Raw genomic sequence first — 19,923 nt, 5'->3', positions numbered from 1 at the left:
ATACAGAAATACTGTATCTCATTTCCATAAGTATTCACACCCCTGAGTCAATACTTTGTAGAAGCATCTTTGGCAGCGATTACAGCTGTGAGTTTTTCTGCGTAAGTCTCAAAGAGGTTTCCACATTACTCTCATTCTCATTACTCTCACTCACTCTCATTCTTCAAGCTCTGTGAAATTGGTTGTTAATCATTTATAGACAACCATTTTAAGGTCTTGCCATAGATTTTCCAGTAGATTTAAGTCAAAACTGTAACTCGCCACTCATGAACATTCACTGCCTTCTTGGTAAGCAACTCCAGTGTAAATTTGACATTGTGTTTTAGGTTATTGTCCTGCTGAAAGGTGAATTCATCTTCCAGTGTCTGGTGGAAAGTGGACAGCCAGGTCTTCCTGTAGGATTTTGCCTGTGCTAAGCTCCATTCCGCTCCTTTTTTTATCCTGAAAAACTCCCAGCCCTTAATGATTACTAGCATACCCATAACATGATGCAGCCACCACTATGTTTGAAAGTATGGAGAGGGGTACTTAGTAATGTATTGTATTGTATTTGCCCTAAACATAACACTTTGTATTCAGGAAAAAAATAGTTAATTGCTTTGTCACATTTGTTTGAAGTATTACTTCAATGATGTTGATCCATCCCCAGTTTTCGCCTATCAAAACCATTCAACTCCGTAACTGTTTTAAAAATGACCATTGGCCTCATGGTGAAATTCCTGAGCAGTTTCCTTCCTCTTTGGCAACTGAGTTAGGAAGGGCACCTGTATATTTGTAGTGACTGGGTGTATTGAGGTAGTTGTTAAAAAAATCATGTGAAACACATTTATTGCACACAGAGTGAGTCCATGCAACATATTGTGTGGCTTGTGAAGCACATTTTTACTCCTGAACTTGTTTAGGCTTGCCATAACAAAGGGGTTGAATAGTTATTGACTCAATACATTTTTATTTGTTAATCATTTGTAATTGTCACGCCCTGACCTTAGATATCTCTGTTTTTCTATATATTTTGGTTAGGTCAGGGTGTGACTAGAGTGGGTACTCTAGTTTTTGTATGTCTAGGGGTTTTGTATGTCTAGGAGTTTTGTATGTCTATGTTGGCCTGATATGGATCCCAATCAGAGACAGCTGTTAATCGATCATATTTAGGTAGCCATTTTCCTAATTTGTGTTGTGGGATCTTGTCTATGTGTAGTTGCCTTAGTGCACACCAGTAGCTTCACGTTTCGTTTGGTTGTTTGTTGTTTTGTTAGGTGAGTTTCAGTTTATTAAAATTATGTGGAACTCTGCTCACGCTGCGCCTTGGTCTCATCATTATGACGAACGTGACAGAAGATCCCACCACCAACGGACCAAGCAGCGTGTTCAAGAGAAGCAGGGATCCTGAGAAAAGTGAGTGGAGGACATCCTGGACCTTTAAGGAGGTAATGGCAGGGGATAAGACCCTGCCATGGAAGCAGGCGGAGGCAGCAAAAGAGGAACGGCGACGATACGAGGGGACACGGAAGCCCAAGAGGCAGCAGGCACACATGGAGATGGGCGGAGGTAGGGTTTAGACCTGGGGTATTGTGTGTAGGCCAGTAACCAACGTAAAAAAATGTAATCCATTTTAAATTCAGGCTGTAATGCAACAAAATTATGAAAAAGTCAAATGGTGTGAATACTTTCTGAAGGCACTGTATATACACCAACAGATATAGTAAGAACGATATGTACAGCAGTATGTGGACACATGCCCGTCGACCATCTCATTCCAAAATCAGCCTCCACTCCACAGCTATAACAGCCTCCACTCTTCTGGGAAGGCTTTCCACTAGATGTTGTAACATTGCTACGGGGACTTGGTTCCATTCATCCACAAAAGCATTAGTGAGGTCGGGTACAGATGTGGGGCGATTAGGCCTGGCTCGCAATCAGTGTTCCAATTCATCCCATAGGTGTTTGATTGGGTTGAGGTCAGGGCTCTGTGCAGGCCAGTCAAGTTCTCCCACACCGATCTCGACAAACCATTTCTGTATGGACCTAGCTTTGTGCACGCTGAAACAGGAAAGGGTCTTCCCCAAACTGTTGCAACAAAGTTGGAAATAAAGAATTGTCTAGAATGTCATTGTATGCTATAGCATTAAGATTTCCCTTCACTGAAACTAAGGGGCCTAGCCTGAACCATGAAAAACAGCCTCCGACCATTATACCTCCTCCACCAAACTTTACCGTTGGCTCTATCCATTGGGCAGGTAGCGTTCCCCTGGCATCCACCAAATCCAGATTTGTCAACTGCCAGATGGTGAAGAGTGATTCATGACTCCAGAATTGTGAGCTTTAAACCACTCCAGCTGACTCTTGGCATTGTGCATGGTGATCTTAGGCTTGTGTGCGGCTGCTCGGCCATGGAAACCAATTTCATGAAGCTTACGACAAACAGTTCTTGTGTTGAAGTTGCTCCCAGGGGCAGTTTGTAACTCAGGAGTGAACTGAGGGCAGATGATTTTTTACGTGCTACACTCTTCAACACTCAGCGGTCCCGTTCTATGAGCTTGTGTGGCCTACCACTTCACAGTTGAGCCGTTGTTAATATACTTGTCCTCTTCCTCAGTTGTGCACTGGGGCCTCCCACTCCTCTTTCTATTCTGGTTAGAGACCATTTGCACTGTTCTGTGAAGGGAGTAGTTCACAGCGTTGTACGAGTTCTTCAGTTTCTTGCCTATTTCTCGCATGAAATACCCTTCATTTTGCAGAACAAGAATAGACTGATGAGTTTCAGAAGAAAGTTCTTTGTTTCTGGCCATTTTGAGCCTGTAATCAAACCCACAAATGCTGATGCTCCAGATACTCAACTAGACTAAAGAAGGCCAGGTTTATTGCTTCTTTAATTAGCACAGCAGTTTTCAGCTGTGCTAACATCATTGCAAACGGGTTTTCTAATAATCAATTAGCCTTTTAAAATGATAAACTTGGATTAGCTTTTATTAGCTAACATATGAACTATTAGCAAGTGGTTGCTGATAATGGGACTCTGTAAGCCTATGTAGATATTCCATTAATAATCAGCCGTTTCAAGCTACAATAGTCATTTACAACATTAGCAATGTCTACACTGTATTTCGGATCAATTTGATGTTATTTTAATGGACAAAAATTTGCTTTTCTTTCAAAGACAAGGACATTTCTAAGTGACCCCAAACTTTTGAACAGTAGTGTAGTACCAGTCAAAAATGTAGACACACCTAGTAATTCCAGGGTTTTTCATTATTTTTTACTATTTTCACATTGTAGAATAATAGTGAAGATATCAAAACTATGAAAAACACATATGGAATCATGTAATAACCAAAAAATTGATAAACAAATTTAAACATATTTTATATGTGAGATTCTTCAAAGTAAACACCCTTTGCCTTGATGACAGCTTTGCACACTCTTGGCATTCGCTCAACCAGCTTCACCTGGAATGCTTTTCCAGCAGTTCTTGAAGGAGTTCCCACACATTCTGAGCACTTGTTGGCTGCTTTTCCTTCACTCTGCGGTCTAATTCATCCCAAACCATCTCGTCTTGTGTGTGTGTTTTAGCTCGTGTGTGTGTTTTATGTGAGTGAGTCTATCTTTGTCTCTTACTACAAGAGTTGGAGAATAGTAGGGAATCCATCCTGAAGGTAATCTTTCTTTGTCTTTCTGTTAATGCCCTTTCTGTGCTCTCACTAATGAGCTGCGGTCATGAAGGTGTAAATCACATGACATGGCTGGATGCAATGTGCTTCTCTGAGCCAGCGCTCAGTAGGGTCCCTGTCCAAATGACATTTAGATGCCTGGTAATTAACCCTGCTGCCTTTCTTTGTGTTTGTCTGTGTGTGTGTGTGTGTGTGTGTGTGTGTGTGTGTGTGTGTGTGTGTGTGTGTGTGTGTGTGTGTGTGTGTGTGTGTGTGTGTGTGTGTGTGTGTGTGTGTGTGTGTGTGTGTTTGTGTGTGATATCACAGAATTGTGTGTGTGTGCGTTTGTGTGTTTTTTTTTTGTGTGTGTGTGTGTGTGTCTGAGTCTCAGAACTCTGTGTGATATCACATAATTGTGTGTGTGTGTGTTTGTGTGTGTGTGTGTGTTTGAGTCTCAGAACTCTGTGTGATATCACATAATTTTGTGTGTGTGTGTGTGAGAGTGTGTGTGTGTGTGTGTGTGTGTGTGTGTGTGTGTGTGTGTGTGTGTGTGTGTGTGTGTGTGTGTGTGTGTGTGTGTGTGTGTGTGTGTGTGTGTGTGTGTGTGTGTGCATTAGTGCCTGAGCAATGGAGCAAGCGGAGCAGCTGATGTTTTGAGATAGGTCTGTATTAAAATAGATACAGTTGAAGTTGAAAGTTTTATATACACATTAACCAAATACATTTAAACTCACAATTCCTGACTTTTAATCCCAGTAAAACGTCCCTGTCTTAGGTCAGTTAGGATCACCAGTTTATTTTAAGAATGTGAAATGTCAGAATAATAGTATAGAGAATTCTTTCTTTCTTTCATCACATTCCCAGTCAAGGCTTTCTGATGGCCACTCCAACACCTTGACTTTGTTGTCCTTAAGACATTTTGCCACAACTTTGGAAGTATGCTTGGGGTCATTGTCCATTTGGAACACCCATTTGTGACCAAGCTTTAACTTCCTGACTGATGTCTTGAGATGTTGCTTCAATATATCCACATAATTTTTCTTCTCATGATGCTATCTATTTTGTGAAGTGCACCAGTACCTCCTGCAGCAAAGCACCCCCACAACATGATACTGCCACCCCCGTGCTTCACAGTTGGGATGGTGTTCTTCAGCTTGCAAGCCTCCCCCTTTTTCCTCCAAACATAACAATGGTCATTATGGCCAAACAGTTCTAATTTTGTTTCATCAGACCAGAGGACATTTCTCCAAAAAGTACGATCTTTGTCCCCATGTGCAGTTGCAAACTGTAGTCTGGCTTTTTTTATGGTGGTTTGGAACAGTGGCTTCTTCCTTGCTGAGCGGCCTTTCAGGTTTTGTTGATATAGGACTTGTTTTACTGTGGATGTAGATACTTGTGTACCTGTTTCCTCCAGCATCTTCACAAGATCCTTTGTTGTTGTTCTGGGATTGATTTGCACTTTTCGCACCAAAGTACGTTTATCTCTAGGAGACAGAATGCGTCTCCTTCCTGAGTGGTATGACGACTGCTTGGTCCCATGGTGTTTATACTTGCGTACTATTGTTTGTACAGATGAACATGGTACCTGAAGGCATTTGGAAATTGCTCCCAAGGATGAACCAGACTCGTGGAGGTCTACAATTTTTGTCTGAGGTATTGGATGATTTCTTTAGATTTTCCCATGATGTCAAGCAAAGAGGCACTGAGTTTTAAGGTAGGCCTTGAAATATGCACAGGTACACCTCCAATTGATTCAAATGATGTCAATTAGCCTATCAGAAGATGTCATTTTCTGGAATTTTCCAGACTGTTTAAAGGCACAGTCAACTTAGTGTATGTAAACTTCTGACCCACTGGAATTGTGATGCAGTGAATTATAAGTGAAATAATCTGTCTGTAAACAATTGTTGGAAAAATTAGTTCTGTCATACATAAAGTAGATGTCCTCACCAACTTGCCAAAACTATAGTTTGTTAACAAGAATTTTGTGGAGTGGTTAATGACTCCAACCTACAGTGGGGCAAAAAAGTATTTAGTCAGACACCAATTGTGCAAGTTCTCCCACTTAAAAAGATGAGAGAGGCCTATAATTTTCATCATAGGTACACTTCAACTATGACAGACAAAATGAGAAAAAAAATCACAAGAACGGTGAGCAAAAATCCCAGAACCACACGGAGGGACCTAGTGAATGACCTGCAGAGAGCTGGGACCAAAGTAACAAAGCCTACCATCAGTAACACACTACGCCGCCAGGGACTCAAATCCTGCAGTGCCAGACGTGTCCCCCTGCTTAAGCCAGTACATGTCCAGGCCCGTCTGAAGTTTGCTAGAGAGCATTTGGGTGATCCAGAAGAAGATTGGGAGAATGTCATATGGTCAGATGAAACCAAAATATAACTTTTTGGTAAAAACTCAACTCGTCGTGTTTTGGAGGACAAAGAATGCTGAGTTGCATCCAAAGAATACCATACCTACTGTGAAGCATGGGGGTGGAAACATCATGCTTTGGGGCTGTTTTTCTGCGAAGGGACCAGGACGACTGATCCGTGTAAAGGAAAGAATGAATGGGGCCATGTATTGTGAGATTTTTAGTGAAAACCTCCTTCCATCAGCAAGGGCATTGAAGATGAAACGTGGCTGGGTCTTTCAGCATGAAGGAGTGGCTTCGTAAGAAGCATTTCAAGGTCCTAGAGTGGCCTAGCCAGTCTCCAGATCTCAACCCCATAGAAAATCTTTGGAGGGAAATGAAAGTCTGTGTTGCCCAGCAACAGCCCCAAAACATCACTGCTCTAGAGGAGATCTGCATGGAGGAATGGGCCAAAATACCAGCAACAGTGTGTGAAAACCTTGTGAAGACTTACAGAAGACTTGTCTTCACATCGGTTTATTTCAGTCAATACGTCCCGCGAAATGACTATCTATCACATTTGACAGAAAACGTATGACCTCTGTCATTGCCAACAAAGGGTATATAACAAAGTATAGAGATAAACTTTTGTTATTGACCAAATACATATTTTCCACCATAATTTGCAAATAAATTCATTAAAAATTCTACAATGTGATTTTCTGGATTTTCTTTTCTCATTTTGTCTGTCATAGTTGAAGTGTACCTATGATGAAAATTACAGGCCTCTCTCATCTTTTTAAGTGGGAGAACTTGCACAATTGGCGGCTGACTAAATACTTTTTTGCCCCACTGTAAGTGTATGTAAACTTCCGACTTCAACTGTATGTTGCAATAAAAATAGTTTGACTTCTTAGTGAGTGTATTTTGAGCAGATTGGTTGGGAGTGCTGTGTTCACAGTCTGTGCTGAGCTGCTATTGCCTGGGCTCATGTTCATTTTAAGTCAGGGCTGTTCCCCAATATAGATACGACTAAATATCTCTGTGTTCTCCAGTCCTGAACATCAAGCCTCACCAGGCCTCTGTCTCTGTGGCCATGTTCTGAGGGATGAGTCGTAGGAGTCGATTAAATCTTAATCACATTGGGCTATTGTTCATTAATTGATCCTGTCAGTGAGGCTGGGGATCATAATGTTTAATGAGGGTAGAACTCCATTAATGAGGGTTGAACCCCACTCTCATCATGACAGATGACAGACACTCATTGAGGAGACACGGGATTTATAGATTACTCAATATCTGTCTCTATCAAGCTCTGTACTTAATGTAATCACTAATGACACAGTATGTTGCTGTATGCTTCACACCTAGGCTAAAGTCGGTTCATTTATGTGGTAACATCTGTTGGTATGCAGCTGGTGTGTGAGGAGTTGGGTGTGTTCCTTTATCCTGGCAGATAGGGCAGGTCTGGCTGTGCTGATGGATGGAGGGAGATAAGGATAGCTGACAGCCTTGTGTGAGCCACTTGTGTTCCTCATTTATCAGCCAAAACAGGCCTCTGTCTCTGGAACAGGCCCTGGCTGTGTGTGGGGCTGATCCTGTGTGTGTGCGTCTGTCACAGGAGGTTGGTGGTTACCATGTTTTTGATGCTATTTCATTCGCTCCACTACAGCCATTATTATGAGCTGTCCTCCCCTCAGCAGCCTCCACTGGTGTGTGTGTTATCATTTTCAGACATTCACACTCTCTCTCTCTTTCTCACTCACACACACACACAGACACATTATCACTTTCAGACACTCACAACCACAACTTGTTCTTTAATGAAACTCCCCTCAATCCATCACGGGAAGATATTCCTCTGTGTGGGCTAGTCTCGCTTGGTAGGGGGCTACTCTCCTGTTCTGAATGGATGGATCCCTGACATGGACCACCTCAGACAGGAGATAATAACTGTAAAAAGGCCCTTATTAGTCCAGGAGATAAAAAAGAGAAAAGATGGGTCACTGGAAATGAACGAGTATATCTCTATACCCTTTATGTGGATCATTTGAAATGAGGAGGATGGGGAATAGAGGAATTTTTATTTAACTAGGCAAGTCAGTTAAGACAAATTCTTATTTACTATGACTGCCTACGGCCAAACCCGGACAACACTGGGCCAATTGTGCACCGGCCTATGGAACTCCCAATTACAGCCGGTTGTGATACAGCCTGGAATCAAACCAGGGTATCTGCAGTGATGCCTCTAGCACTGAGATGCAGTGCCTTAGACCACTACGCCACCCGGGAGCCCGAGTGGTGAGGAAAGAGGAGAGAGATGTGCACAGAGTGAGATTGAGACATCCCAAGGAGGGTCAGCTCACTTTTTCTGGTTGCCATGACAACCAGGCAGCCCTGCGCCCCAAAAAAACAATGATTAAGGATAGACATGAAATACATAGTGTATGTTTCTTCTTCTTCTTAGAAGCATGCAGGATGTGAGAGCCCTGCTGGAAGTTAAATGTCCTAATTGCATCCCTTTTGTCCGTAGCAGCAAGGTCTGCATAGCGTCGTCCCCATTCCCGTCTGCCCACTCAGACATATTAGCAGAACTGTTCCCATCTGTCTGATGTACCCCTATATGTCCTCACTTCAGATCCCTCCCCACATGCACACACTTTCAATAATTTTTTATCACAAAACAACACCACTGGCTTTGAGGTCTTTTCATTGCTTTGAATGTTCCCTCTTATCTGGGCTCTTAATGTAATCTGAAAATGGTGGCCATCTGAGCAGAGCGTTTCATGCAAGCTTGGCATTTGCAGTCTGTTATTATCAGATCCTGATTCTAAGATATGAGTGATAGTCCACCCATTAACCTGGAACACAGAGAATGTTCTCTTCCCTGTTGGTGAATGGAGGTAGTGCTGGAACCTGTGATCTGCTCACATCAGAACCTATCCAGCCCTTATCCCACAGTACACACTGAGCTTCAGCAAACTGTAATTTAGAGTAGAGGATGGCTGGGTTGGGCTGGCATGCTTTTTCATGCAATGGTATTCCTTAGTGGCGAGTAATGTGGTAAAGTAGGTCAGTGTTTAATTAACTAGTGGTACAGTTGTGCTGTTCTGAGGCTCTACCCCTCGCAGAAAATGGAGTAAGACAAGGGGACACAAAGGAGGGGTACCCTCTTAGACAAAAAGAGATCCAAAGGGTTCTTCAGCTGTCCCCATAGGAGAACCATTTTTGGTTCCTGGTAGAACCCTTTTTGGTTTCAGGTAAACCCTTTCGGGTTCCATGTAGAGCCCTCTGTGGAAAGGGTTTTACATGGAACCCAAAAGTGTTCTGCCTGGAACCTAAAAAGGTTCTTCAAAGGGTTCTCCTATGGGGACTGCCAAAGAACCCTTTAAGTTTGGAGATGAGCCTGTGTTCAGTAGAGAGATGGCTCTGCTCTCTATCCTTCCTCCTCTATTCCAGCAGTTCACTCAGCTTTTGTGTGCCTATGCGTGTCTCTCAAAAGCAAACAAAAGACAAAATGACAGTGACAATGGAGAGAAGAGAGAAAGGAGGGGTGGCAGAAAGAGCAATGATAAAGGTAGAGAGAAGAGAATGAACAGGGGAGGGATATCAATAGGATAAAGAGGAGGACTGAAATAGAAAGAGAGGGATGGAGGGGGGGGATGTGCTTCTGCAGCCAGTTGTCATTTCAATTCAAAGGACCGGATTCAAAAGATGTTCTCTTTAACCCCTCTTAAGGATCGGCCCTTTTTTTCAATTTTCGCCTAAAATGACATACCCAAATCTAACTGCCTGTAGCTCAGGCCCTGAAGCAAGGATATGCATATTATTGGTACCATTTGAAAGGAAACACTTTTGAAGTTTGTGGAAATGTGAAATTAATGTAGTAGAATATAACACATTAGATCTGTTAAAATATAATGCAAAGAAAACCTTTTTACAAACCTTTTTTTGTATATTTCTTTGTACCATCATCTTTGAAATGCAAGAGAAAGGCCATAATGTATTATTCCAGCCCAGGTACAATTTAGATTTTTGCCAGTAGACAGCGGCAGTGTATGTGCAAAGTTTTTGACTGATCTAATGAACCATTGTATTTCTGTTCAAAATGTTGTATCAAGACTGCCCAAATGTTCCTAATTTGTTCATGTTCAAAACTGTCCACTCTCCTCAAACAGTAGCATGGTATTCTTTCACCGTAATATCTACTGTAAATTGGACAGTCCACTAATCCTAAAGAAGTCTCAATAGTTCTGGTCAGTGGCAATAACTATAGCAACTCGTTATTTTTAGGCTTGCGCTGCAGTCATTTTCATACACTGGAGTTTAGAGCCCACACTTTGTCCAATAGCCAAAAGTCCAGTTGAACAGCTTCAAGGGCAAACATAGTGGTATGAATATTTAATTTCCTTCCCATTCACATGGTGAGCCAGGGCCCAGCACGGCTCCACAAGCTCCTGTAGTTCTTTAAAGCTGACTGGAGTCCTCCTGGCTGGGACTGGGCTTGGAGTCAGGGGCTAAGGGTGGGGCTGGGTACTAAGTTTGGTACTGAGGTTTAGGTCTGTTTCTAATTCTGTTCCTGGGTCAAGGGCCTCAGTGGATCAAGGGTGGCCCTGTTTCAGTTGGAGTCTGCAGCAGACTCTCTCCCACCTCCAGCTGACTGTAGCAGCCATCTACAGTTGAAGTCAGAAATTTACATACATCTTAGCCAAATACATGCAAACTCAGTTTTTCACAATTCCTGACACGTAATCCTCGTAAAAATACCCTGTCTTAGGTCAGTTAGGATCACCACTTTATTTTAAGAATGTGAAATGTCAGAATAATGGCAGAGAGAATGATTTATTTCAGCTTTTATTTCTTTCATCACATTCCCAGTGGGTCAGAAGTTTACATACACTCAATTAGTATTTGGTAGCATTGGCTTTAAATTGTTTAACTTGGGTCAAACATTTTGGGTAGCCTTCCACAAGCTTCCCACAATAAGTTGGGTGAATTATGGCCTCCTGACAGAGCTGGTGTAACTGAGTCAGATTTGTAGGCCTCCTTTCTCGCACTCGCTTTTTCAGTTCTGTCCACACATTTTCTGTAGGAATGAGGTCGGAGCTTTGTGATGGCCACTCCAATACCTTGACTTTGTTGTCCTTAAGCCATTTTGCCACAACTTTGGAGTCATTGTCCATTTGGAAGACCCATTTGCGACCAAACTTTAACTTCTTGAAGCTAGGGGGCACTATTTTTATGTTTGGAAAAATAACGTTCCAAAGGTAAACGGCCTATTTCTCAGGACCAGATGCTAGAATATGCATATAATTGACAGATTGGGATAGAAAATACTCTAAAGTTTCCAAAACTGTCAAAATATTGTCTGTGAGTATAACATAACTGATATTGCAGGCGAAACCCTGAAGAAAATCAAACCAGGAAGTGGCTTCTTTTTTGAAAACTCCATGTTCCATAGCCTGCCTTTGCTCTATTTAAAGGGATATCAACCAGATTCCTTTTCCTATCGCTTCCTCAAGGTGTCAACAGTCTTTAGACATAGTTTCAGGCTTTTATTTTGAAAATTGAGCGAGAAAGACAACATCGCGTCATTGTATGGCCGGGTGCCAGTAGCGTTTTTTTGGCACAACAGAGTTTGGGCAGCCATTGCCTTTCCCTCTCCTACTGAGAAAGACAGTAGCACTTGATATACACTGCTCAAAAAAATAAAGGGAACACTTAAACAACACAATGTAACTCCAAGTCAATCACACTTCTGTGAAATCAAACTGTCCACTTAGGAAGCAACACTGATTGACAATAAATTGCACATGCTGTTGTGCAAATGGAATAGACAACAGGTGGAAATTATAGGCAATTAGCAAGACACCCCCAATAAAGGAGTGGTTCTGCAGGTGGTGACCACAGACCACTTCCCAGTTCCTATGCTTCCTGGCTGATGTTTTGGTCACTTTTGAATGCTGGCGGTGCTTTCACTCTAGTGGTAGCATGAGACGGAGTCTACAACCCACACAAGTGGCTCAGGTAGTGCAGCTCATCCAGGATGGCACATCAATGCGAGCTGTGGCGAGAAGGTTTGCTGTGTCTGTCAGCATAGTGTCCAGGGCATGGAGGCGCTACCAGGAGACAGGCCAGTACATCAGGAGACGTGGAGGAGGCCGTAGGAGGGCAACAACCCAGCAGCAGCACCGCTACCTCCACCTTTGTGCAAGGAGGAGCAAGAGGAGCACTGCTAGAGCCCTGCAAAATGACCTCCAGCAGGCCACAAATGTGCATGTGTCTGCTCAAACGGTCAGAAACAGACTCCATGAGGATGGTATGAGGGCCCGATGTCCGCAGGTGGGGGTTGTGCTTACAGCCCAACACCGTGCAGGACGTTTGGCATTTGCCAGAGAACACCAAGATTGGCAAATTCGCCACTGGCGCTCTGTGCTCTTCACAGATGAAAGCAGGTTCACACTGAGCACATGTGACAGACGTGACAGAGTCTGGAGATGCCGTGGAGAACGTTCTGCTGCCTGCAACATCCTCCAGCATGACCGTTTTGGCGGTGGGTCAGTCATGGTGTGGGGTGGCACAGTCCTCCATGTGCTCGCCAGAGGTAGCCTGACTGCCATTAGGTACCGAGAGGAGATCCTCAGACCCCTTGTGAGACCATATGCTGGTGCGGTTGGCCCTGGTTTCTCCTAATGCAAGACAATGCTAGACCTCATGTGGCTGGAGTGTGTCAGCAGTTCCTGCAAGAGGAAGGCATTGATGCTATGGACTGGCCCGCCCGTTCCACAGACCTGAATCCAATTGAGCACATCTGGGACATCATATCTCGCTCCATCCACCAACGCCACAGACTGTCCAGGAGTTGGCGGATGCTTTAGTCCGGGTCTGGGAGGAGATCCCTCAGGAGACCATCCGCCACCTCATCAGGAGCATGCCCAGGCGTTGTAGGGAGGTCATACACACTACTGAGCCTCATTTTGACTTGTTTTAAGGACATTACATCAAAGTTGGATCAGCCTGTAGTGTGGTTTTCCACTTTAATTTTCAGTGTGACTCCAAATCCAGACCTCCATGGGTTGATAAATTTGATTTCCATTGATCATTTTTTGTGTGATTTTGTTGTCAGCACCTTCAACTATGTAAAGAAAAAAGTATTTAATAAGAATATTTCATTCATTCAGATCTAGGATGTGTTATTTTAGTGTTCCCTTTATTTTTTTGAGCAGTGTATGGCCACTCCAATACCTTGACTTTGTTGTCCTTAAGCCATTTTGCCACAACTTTGGAGTCATTGTCCATTTGGAAGACCCATTTGCGACCAAGCTTTAACTTCTTGAAGCTAGGGGGCACTATTTTTATGTTTGGAAAAATAACGTTCCAAAGGTAAATGGCCTATTTCTCAGGACCAGATGCTAGAATATGCATATAATTGACAGATTAGGATAGAAAATACCTCGTTCCCTTTATTTTTTTGAGCAGTGTATTAACGATTATATATTTTAAAAACAACCTGAGGATTGATTATAAAAAACGTTCGACATGTTTCTGTGGACATTACGGATACTATTTAGAATTTGTCTGCGTTGTCGTGACCGCTCTTTCCTGTGGATTTCTGAACATAACGCGCCAAACAAACAGAGGTATTTTGGATATAAAAATAATCTTTATGGAACAAAAGGAACATTTATTGTGTAACTGGGAGTCTCGTGAGTGAAAACATCCGAAGATCATCAAAGGTAAACGATTAATTTGATTGCTTTTCTGATTTTCATGACCAAGCTACTTGATGCTAGGTGTACATAATGTTTTGGTAAACATAATGTTTCGATAAACTTACACAAACGTTTGGATTGCTTTCGCTGTAAAAAATATTTTCAAAATCTGACACGACAGGTGGATTAACAAAAGGCTAAGGTGTGTTTTGCTACATTGCACTTGTGATTTCATGAATATAAATATTTGTTGTAATATTATATAAATGTGGCGCTATGCAATTCAGCGGTTGTTGATGACAATTATCCCGCTAAAGGGATGGGTAGCGTCAAGAAGTCTTGAGATGTTGCTTCAATATAGCCACATAATTTTCCCACCTTATGATGCCATCTATTTTGTGGCCCTCCTGCAGCAAAGCACCCCAACAACATGATGCTGCCACCCCTGTGCTTCACGGTTGGGATGGTGTTCTTTGGATTGCAAGCCTCCCCCTCTCCAAACATGACGATGGTCATTATGGCCAAACAGTTCTATTTTTGTTTCATCAGACCAGAGGAGATTTCTCCAAAAAGTACAATCTTTGTCCCCATGTACAATTGCAAACTGTAGTCTGGCTTTTTTATGGTGGTTTTGGAGCAATGGCTTCTTCCTTGCTGAGCGGCCTTTCAGGTTATGTCAATTTGGGACTCGTTTTACTGTGGATATAGATACTTTTGTACCTGTTTCCTCCAGCATCTTCACAAGGTCCTTTGCTGTTGTTCTGGGATTGATTTTCGCACCAAAGTACGTTCATCTCTATGAGACAGAACGCGTCTCCTTCCTGAGTGGTATGACGGCTGTGTGGTCCCATGGTGTTTATACTTGCGTACTATTGTTTGTACAGATTAACGTGGTACCTTCAGGCGTTTGGGAATTGTTCTCAAGGATGAACCAGACTTGTGGAGGTCTCCAATTTTTTTCTGAGGTCTTGGCTGATTTCTTTTGATTTTCCCATGATTTCAAGCAGAGGCACTGAGATTGAAGGTAGGCCTTGAAATACATCCACAGGTAGACCTCCAATTGACTCAAATTATGTCAATTAGGCTATCAGAAGCTTCTAAAGCCATGACATAATTTTCTGGAATTTTCCAAGCTGTTTAAAGCACAGTCAACTTAGTGTATGTAAACTTCTGACCCACTGGAATTGTGATACAGTGGATTATAACTGAAATAATCTGTCTGTAAACAATTGTTGGAAAAATTACTTGTGTCATGCACAAAGTAGATGTCCTAACCGACTTGCCAAAACTATAGTTTTTCAACAAGAAATTTGTGGAGTGGTTGAAAAACGAGTTTTAATGACTCCAACCTAAGTGTACAGTATGTAAACTTCCGACTTCAACTGTACTTCACTCTAGAGTCATTCTGAGATAAGACCTATATCGAAAGCTCTGCAAGTGGTTTTCACTTCATTGATCTTACAGCTCGCAAATGCCCAAATCATTGTATAAATTCTTTACCATAATCAATAATGGTTCAGCATTGAGCTCGAAGACTGCAGGGAGATTTTGATAGATTGTGATGCGGATGATGAAGATGATGATGATGATTATTGTTATGACGATCATTATGCTGATTTTGACATTGTTAGTGATGATAATGGCGATAATGATATAATGCTAAAGAGGATGTTTATTGATCACTGTGTGTATATGATGGTCACAAGGAGCCCAGGGTGTAATGACAGTGATCATGGTATGTGTAGTTGCATGGCTAATGGCAGCATGGCTAAGGGCAGCTGTTAACCTGATTGATGTCTCCTCCTTTCCTCTCATCTGCTCCTCTCCTGCCTGCAGATGATGGGAAGCTATCTCTGGACGAGTTCCAGGCATTCTTCTCCGACGGGACGCTGAACGAGGAAGAACTGGAGAATCTGTTTCACACAATTGACTCTGATAACACCAGGTGAGACAGTGCATCACATCACACTTCAACAGCAGAGCAGAGCTAGAGACCGGAACACAATGGGTCTGGACCTCAGTGTGGAGATACCATTGAAGCTATATGAAACTATTGCATTTTTTTTTACCGAAGTTATCCTCTAGTTTCGGTCTACTTTTATCCATTGCAGGTCTATCCTGTTCACTGACATATAGGGCTGCAAAAGAAGTGTGTGCGTGTGTCTGCATATGTCAGCAAATGGGCGTATCCTATAGGAATGTGTGTTTGTGCTGTGCAGTGCTATACAGGCAAGTAGATTTTTTTTGTCATGAGTCTTGTCTTGGGGGCAGAAATGAGCGATTTCCCCTTCGATGAGCCCGCTCCAAAGACACAATTGGCTAAACTAAAATTAGCTTTTTGGTCTTAATTTAAGTTTAGGGTTAAGCATCAGTGTTAGCAGTGTGGTTAAGGTTAGGTTAATGTTAGGGTTTGGTTTAAAATCAGATTTGATGACTTTGTGACTGTGCCATGTAGTGACCACTCTGCAGAGCTGCCACCAGAACAAGATTAATGACTGAAACTTTAACCTGCACTATACAGTAGGCCAACTCTGCCTGTGTGTATTTTGATCTAGTGAACTAGATCTGTAATATGTAAATCATCATCTGGACTGTTCAAATAAAGTTTGTTACATTGAGGAGGAAATTTCACAAGTCTGAGCTACAATAAATAAAACTTCCGTGTGTATGTGCGTGTGTATGTGCGTGTGTGTTTCTACGTATGTGACCGTGCGTGCGTGTGTGTGTGTGTGTGTGTGTGTGTGTGCGTTTGTGTGTGTGTTTGCCAAAGTATACAATTTATAAATACTCGTAAATATCACATCCACTTTTTGAAGGTCTTTTGATGTGGAACTGGTGTAACCTTCAGCTGACAGGCCTTTGTTGATGACACCTTTAGATAAAAAAAAATAGAAAAGGAGAATGATGAAGAGAAAAATGAAGCATCAGGAAAAGAGATAGAGATTGATGAAAGAATTGCAGAGACTAAGGACAGTCGTCCAGTTCCTGTGTTACCTGTGGTCTCTCCTCTTATCTCCTGCCACTCTTTCTTTTACCCTTGGCTGTCCATGACATCAACCTTGTTATTTTCCGACACTAAATGCTTTCTCTCATTAGAATATCAATTGAAATAACTTTATGCTTCCCCTAAATTTCTCTTTAATCAGGACTTTATCAAACACATCTTTAGATATTATCAGAACATTTCCTTCACCATTACTTTTTTATTTTATTTAACCAGGCAAGACAGTTAAGAACAAATTCTTATTTACAATGACGGCCTAGGAACAGTGAGTTAACTGCCTTGTTCAGGGGTAGAACGATGGATTTTTGACCTTGTCAGCTTGGGGATTCGATCTAGCAACCTGTACGGTTACTGGCCCAACTCTCTAACCACTAGGCTAACTGCCCCCCCCATTACTCAACAGTATAACCAGTTGCTGTTGTGGGGTAATTGATTGGCCTGTTTAGAATGTTAAATTACAATGTAAGCTTTTGCTATTTAATGCCAATCTATTTTATCAGCTGACCGGACCACAGCAAGCAAAGATGAACTGTTCACCTTATTCCTGCTCCTCATCAATCTGGTTCCGCCAGATTGTAGTTCGTCATCAGTGATATGAAGCAGTTTCATGCCAAAGAATAAGATTCAAAATGAATAACGATTTAGTGACCTGAAGCTGAATTAATGGGCACAGATATGCTTCTGATTCAAGTTCCGGTCTTGTAACCTGCTGGTCCCCCCTGATGGAGAAGATATAGAGGGTTATACTGTAGATCCATGTTGTGTCGCATGCCAGCCTTTCCTCTGTTTCTTACCCCATTCTCCCACTGCCTCTTCCCGCTCTCTCTCTCTCCCTATGCTGCTCTAACCTGTGGTGTGTTAGTAATGTTGACACTAAGGAACTCTGTGGTAAGTTTTAACAGATGAATCTGTGTGTGTTTGTGTGTGTGTGTGTATCTGTGAGCTTTACATGGTGTTTGTTTGTGTCTTTGGATGTATTGGTTATGTGAACGTATGACCAGATTGTTAATCTGTGAAGTCAATATGCCATGAATAGTTTTTCATCCCAACCATCCCAGTAGAATATCTGCATTGATTAATCACGTAGCTAGTCCGTTATCCCATGAAGTCACATGAAGTGCCTGTGTTTGTGTGTTTGTGCGTGCCTGTGCCTGTGTGTGTGTGTGTGTGTGTGTGTGCGTGTGCGTGTGCATGTGTGTGTGTGTGCGTGTGTGTGTGTGTGTGTGTGTGTGTGTGTGTGTGCGTGTGTGTGTGTGTGTGTGTGTGTGTGTGTGTGTGTGTGTGTGTGTGTGTGTGTGTGTGTGTGTGTGTGTGTGTGTGTGTGTGTGTGTGTGTGTTTGTGCGTGCCTGTGTGTGTGTGTTTCCCCCTCTTACCACTGTCGTCTTCCCTGTCCTTCCAGACTACTTTGCCAAACACATGGGTGACTATGAGGGTGTACTGGCCTCCCTGGAGACTCTCAACCTGTCCATCCTCAGAGCCATGGACTTCACCAAAAAGGTGAGTCTCATCCCGGTACACTACACTACTAGGTGCTATTAGATGTGTGTGTGCTAGTTTGTCCTGTCTGTACTACAGTATGTATTCATCATTTGCATTTGTTTTCAGGGCTGTGCTAGTCATGGAATTTTGAATGATGGTTATTGCTCAGCCAAATGACTGCGGTCACAGTTAAATGTAAGACACATGTTCTCCTCCCCTCCTCTCCTGACTGCATGTGTTGCCATAGAAATAGATTTATATGGCAGCCCAGATAACCGAAGACTTGTTTGCAACAAAGTTGCATCATATTGTTAAGAATCCATGTTATCGTAGAAACCGGTGGCGTTCGGGTATCATTCAAGTTGTGGCAGGATCAATATATTTTTTTTCTGAACATGGCCATATTTTATATTACAGCCTATTGGATGACTGTCATCCATATTTCATTCACCCAGTTCAATGTAACAGTGATAGGTTTAGGCTACTACATGATACTCACTTTTTCCCTATACACATCATGAGGTTGCTACAACCGAGGCTATGAATGAAAGTTTACAACATTTGTGCACAGAGTATTTTGAGTAATAAAGATGACAGACAGTGGTGACACATTCATATAATTCCTTCTATCTACACTCTTTCTTCCTCTCACGTTTTCCCTTCGCTTGTAGACTCCAGTGCACAACACATCAGCTGTCTGTGGCCAGGTGAAAAAAAAACATATCATGACTGCTAACCACTAAACACAGCCTACATCATTGTCACGTCAGAGTCAACATAGCTACTAGAACTAATGTGTTAGTAAACCCACAACAATCAGGCAGTACAGTGTACATTCAGCAGCAAGCAGTTTAGCAGATCCTGGTGGCAATAAATTAATCAAACCAAAAGTTTACCTTGACTTGGAAGAGTTCCAGTGTTGGATAGTCATACTCAGGTAACTCCCCTTCCCCTTCCACTCTGTTTGAGCCGTGTGTATGAGTAGGATACACTAGCTAGCTGCATTAGATGTTAGCTAAGTAAGTGAAAGTAAAAAATAGGGCCTCGCAGTGCTAGCTGTGCCACTAAAGAACCTGGTTCAAGTCCAGGCTCTGTAGCAGCTGGCCGTGACCTGGAGACCCACGGGGCGGGGCACAATTACCTAGCTTCACCCGTGTTAGGGGAGGTTTTGGCTGGCAGCGATGTTCTTGTCCCATTGTGTATTAGCGACTCCTGTGGCAGGCTGGGTGCAGTGCACGCTGACACGGTCGCCAGTTGTATGGTGTTTCCTCCGACACATTGGTGCGGCTGGCTTCCGGGTTAAGTGGGTGTTGTGTCAAGAAGTACAGCTCTTAACCTTCGCCTCTCTCTCCGGAGTCCGTACGGGAGTTGCAGCAATGGGACAGGTCTGTAACTACCAATTAAACAAAATCGTTTTTTATATATATATATATACACTATGAAATATAGCTAGCTCTCTCTATCACTCTCTTGCTTCTCCTTCATTTTGGAATAAATGTATTTGTTCAAAACTGTTCAACTATTGTCTTTCTCTCTCTTTGAGTCAACTACTCACCACATTTAATGCACTGCAGTGCTAGCTAGCTGTAGCTTATACTTTCAGTACTAGAATCATTCTCTGATCCTTTGATTGGGTGGACAACAGGTCAGTTCATGCTGCAAGAGCTCTGATAGGTTGGAGGACGTCCTCAGGAAGATGTCATAATTACTGTGTTAATCTATAGAAGGGG

At 42.6% G+C, this 19,923-nt stretch overlaps 1 protein-coding gene across 2 annotated transcripts in view; it reads left to right on the top strand.

The window, feature by feature from the left end:
* LOC110495228 (N-terminal EF-hand calcium-binding protein 2) overlaps positions 1-19,923 on the top strand; it is a 144,092-nt gene that overhangs the window by 34,529 nt on the left and 89,640 nt on the right. For both annotated transcript variants that reach the window (XM_021570521.2, XM_021570520.2), the window contains exons 3-5: positions 15,546-15,654; positions 17,576-17,601; positions 18,114-18,211. In XM_021570521.2, coding sequence (XP_021426196.2) covers positions 15,546-15,654; positions 17,576-17,601; positions 18,114-18,211 — 233 coding nt within the window. The remainder of the gene's footprint in view (positions 1-15,545; positions 15,655-17,575; positions 17,602-18,113; positions 18,212-19,923) is intronic.

Source organism: Oncorhynchus mykiss, chromosome 2 (assembly GCF_013265735.2).
Source record: "Oncorhynchus mykiss isolate Arlee chromosome 2, USDA_OmykA_1.1, whole genome shotgun sequence".
Taxonomy (NCBI): domain Eukaryota; kingdom Metazoa; phylum Chordata; class Actinopteri; order Salmoniformes; family Salmonidae; genus Oncorhynchus; species Oncorhynchus mykiss.
The sequence above is the reverse complement of the archived record's forward strand: the minus strand, read 5'-3'. Positions and strand labels throughout refer to the sequence as shown.